The 4,106-nt window shown below is 39.8% G+C and overlaps 1 protein-coding gene across 1 annotated transcript; it reads left to right on the plus strand.

Annotated features, from left to right (window-relative positions):
* On the plus strand, positions 1–2,474 carry LOC109868697 (zinc finger protein OZF). Its single transcript, XM_031802472.1, has 2 exons — positions 1–296; positions 869–2,474. The coding sequence occupies exons 1-2, from the start codon at positions 101–103 to the stop codon at positions 2,020–2,022; spliced, it is 1,350 nt and encodes a 449-aa protein (XP_031658332.1). The 5' UTR covers positions 1–100; the 3' UTR covers positions 2,023–2,474.
* Positions 2,475–4,106: the final 1,632 nt, after the last annotated feature.

Here is a 4,106-nt window from a genome sequence, read left to right on the forward strand (position 1 = left end):
ATTCTGGCCTACTTCACACCAGTTTTTGTAACTAGCTAGCTATAGCAACTCTTGAGCAGCACAAAAATCAATAACTTCTCCCACAATTTTTCTCCCCAAAATGTCTAAACTACAGCTACTTAATGAGGTTCTCGATGAAAAATTAGCTGCAGTTCCCCTGGAGATATCCGTAGTAGTTAAAACAACGATAGCAGAGTACCAGGGAGAAATCACCCGTTTGAAGCGGGCGGTTGCACGTCTACGAAGACTGCTGGATTTGGTTTTCAAACCAGAGATAAAATTGCAAAGATTAGCAGGTTTGTGACGACGTGTCTCTGTTTGACATGCATTTACAGTGTAGCCCAATATTAATCATTAAAATTTGAGGCTTTGATTAGTACATTAGCATATACTGACGAGTAACAATACATGATGTGGGGGATACGCAAGCAGTATGGCTAGCTAACTACATAACGTTAGCTAGCAAGCATGTACAATTACTTTAATTACAATTTAATAGCATACCAATTTCACGACGAAATATTCAAATAAAATATGGCCATTGTCCATTGAAAATGCATTTTAAAAAAGTGTTCTATTTGCCATTTTGTCTTAAATAGTCTTTAATCCGTTTTTGAAAAGGTATTATGTTTTACTGGGACTCGTGTGTTCAGTCCGATAAATCAGTCAAGTAATCCTATTTCTTCCATTTCGGCATTTATTTTGTGGATGGGCTCCTGAGCTAAAACACTGCATCTCGGTGCAAGGGGTGTCACTACAGACTCTGGTTCGATCCCATAGCGTGGGGTAGGCCGTCATTGTAAATAAGAATGTTCTTAACTGACTTAACTAGTTCAATAAATACAAATACATTTTATTCTTTCTCCAGACCTCCAGCAGCTCACTCTCACTGAAGAGGTTATTTCTGAGCAGAGTCACTGTGAGCAGGAATGGAGCCCTGGTCTGGGGCCGGTGGAGTCGGATACCGAAGAGTCTATGTGGGACTCTTTCAACATCATAACTGTGGAGAACCAAACAGAATCTGATGGCGAGAGCCACAACAGAGAATCTGAATCAACCAGTGACTATGAGCCCCCCTCTGAAGTAAGTCCAGACAGTGACAACAGTGAAAATGGAAATGTGGATGGAGTGGAGAGTAGAATACCACTGTCAGGATTAAAGCCTCTCAAATCAAAGAGAGGAAGAGGACGGCCAAGGAAAGGAAGCAGTGAGTTGCCTGATCTGAAATGTGACGTGTGCGGGAAATGCTTTACAGCAGCACGTAGTCTGAAAAGGCATCAGCTAAATCTGCACAGTGAAGAGAGACTAACAGGACAGCCAAAGAAAAAAAAATGTGAGTTTCCTGATCTGAAATGTGATGTGTGTGGAAAATGCTTTGAGAAAGCACGTAATCTGCAACGACATCGGCAATATCGGCACAGTGAGGAGAGACGACACATGTGCGACACTTGTGGGAAATGTTTCATCCGGAAGGACCATATGACCCAGCACATGAAGCTTCACACAGAGGAGAAAAAACACTGCTGCACTGAATGTGGCAAATGTTTCCTTCACAAGTCCATCCTGAAAAATCATATGGGTACTCATACAGGGGAGGCTTTTAAATGTGATGTGTGTGGAAAATGCATGACGACTGCAGGTGGTCTGAAAGTGCATCAGAAAAATCACACTGAGAAATCGCATCAGTGCAAAGAATGTGACAAAGCCTACACCTTTAAGGGAGACCTGATAAAGCATGTGAGGATTCACACTGGGGAGAAACCATTTCAATGCAAAGAATGTGGCAAATGCTTCAGCGACAAGGGAAGCCTTCCAAAGCATATGATGACTCACACAGAGGAGAAACCACATCGCTGTAACGAATGTGGCAAATGCTTCAGTCTGAAGGGAAGCCTGACAGCGCATATGAAGATTCATACAGGGGAGGGAGTTCAATGTCATTTGTGTGGAACTCACTTGAAGTTAAAATCAAGTCTAAAAAGACATCTGCGAACTCATAGAAGGAATAGCCCTAATGAATGAGAACACGTACAAATGTTTTGGAAAGATCCAAGCTGAATATGAATTATAATTGTTATTTCTGTGGAATGGAGAAGGAGACCATTTTTCATAAATATTTTACCTGTATTTATAGTGTAATGTTTTGGATTGACAAACAGAACATGTACAATTGAATGGCTTTGATAATTACTTATTTCAGAAATTAGATTGATAAGAATTTAGTATATTTAATTCAACTGCTAATAATTATAGGTCATTCATATTTTCAAAACAAATGATCTGATTTAACTAATATGGCACTATTTTAAATACAATTAAAAACAAAGGCACTATTATTAATCAATATGATTTGTTTGGGGAGGACTCCTGGCAGTGTAAAAAGTTTGTTTTTGTATGTGACTATTCCTCTTTCGCTAAAATAATATATATATATATATATATATATATAAATAAAAAAAGAGGCAAGGCCCCCACTTGTGTCATGTCACATCATACCTGGACCACCTATTGAGATTAGCTTTTTTTTAAAAGTAAATCAGAGGTTAAATGGGGTGAAAGGGAGACTGGAGGACTTTAAGCAGATTTCCCAATATTAATGGACAAAACATTTGCACAACCACCCTGGGTGTGTAAACGGTGGATTTAGAAACTAGAGGTGCTCCTGTGTAGAATGGACCCCACTTTTACTGCGACACAATTACCAGAAATGTGTGTATAGTCCCCAAAAAAAGAAATCACAATAGCTTAAGAATACATTAAATTATTTAGATGATAACTAGCATTAAATATATTGACAATAGTGCATATTTTCCCCCTGATTATTTGTTTACAAGGTAAACAGGACAGGACTCTTATTCTGGAGGATTCCAAAATGGTCTCTGTTAACTGGAATCCTTGGGAAGTCCCTTTCTGTTAGGGAACACCTACTCTGGGAAGTGTTTTTTTCCCCTCACCTTTATTTAACCAGGTAGGCCAGTTGAGAGAGAACAAGTTCTCATTTACAACTGTGACCTTGCCAAGATAAAGCAAAGCAGTGTGACAAAAACAACAACACAGAGTTACACATGGGATAAACAAACGTACAGTCAATAACACAATAGAACAATCTATATACAGTTTGTGCAAATGTAGTAAGATTAGGAATAAATAGGCCATATGGTGAAATAATTACAATTTAGCATTGACACGAGTGATAGATGTGCAGAAGATGAATGTGCAAGTAGAGATACTGGGGTGCAAAAGAGCAAGAAGATAAATAACAATAATGGGGATGAGGTAGTTTGGTGGGCTATTTACAGATGGGCTGTGTACAGGTGCAATGATCGGTAAGCTGCACTGACAGCTGATGCTTAAAGTTAATGAGGGAGATATAAGGCTTCAGTTATGTTTGCAATTCGTTCCATTCATTGGCAGCAGAGAACTGGAAGGATAGGCGGCCAAAGGAGGTGTTGGCTTTGGCGATGACCAGTGAAATATACCTGCTGGAGCGTGTACTACGGGTGGGTGCTGCTATGGTGACCAGTGAGCTGAGATAAGGCGGGACTTTACCTAGCAAAGACTTATAGATTACCTGGAGCTAGTGGGGTTTGGCGATGAATATGAAGCGAGGGCCAGCCAATGAGAGCATACAGGGTGCAGTGGTGGGTAGTATATGGGGCTTTAGTGACAAAACGGATGGCACGGTGATAGACTACATCCAATTTGCTGAGTAGTGTTGGAGGCTATTTTGTAAATGACATTGCCGAAGTCAAGAATCGGTAGGATAGTCGTGTGCATGTACAATAACTCAATTTGCCTTTACACTCCTAAACAACACAATTTAAAACAACTTTTGCAACGGGTAAAGTCTACAAAACTTAGTCCACACTGTTCATAACATATTCTTGTTTTGAGAACAGAAAACGGTATTGAGATCAAATGTTTAATTGAAAATTTGCAAAAGGCTGGCTAAAATCCATCTCCCACTGCCCACCAGTGGGCTTCCTCACATATTTGGTAGTGAGTGGTAACGCTAACAGGATGCTTCACATTAATACATCCAGTGAAATATCTGTCTCATTGTTCTATCTGTGGTATAGTATTCGAACACAACTTATGGCTCTGGC

The sequence above is a fragment of the Oncorhynchus kisutch genome, linkage group LG23 (genome assembly GCF_002021735.2).
Source record: "Oncorhynchus kisutch isolate 150728-3 linkage group LG23, Okis_V2, whole genome shotgun sequence".
In the NCBI taxonomy this organism is placed as follows: domain Eukaryota; kingdom Metazoa; phylum Chordata; class Actinopteri; order Salmoniformes; family Salmonidae; genus Oncorhynchus; species Oncorhynchus kisutch.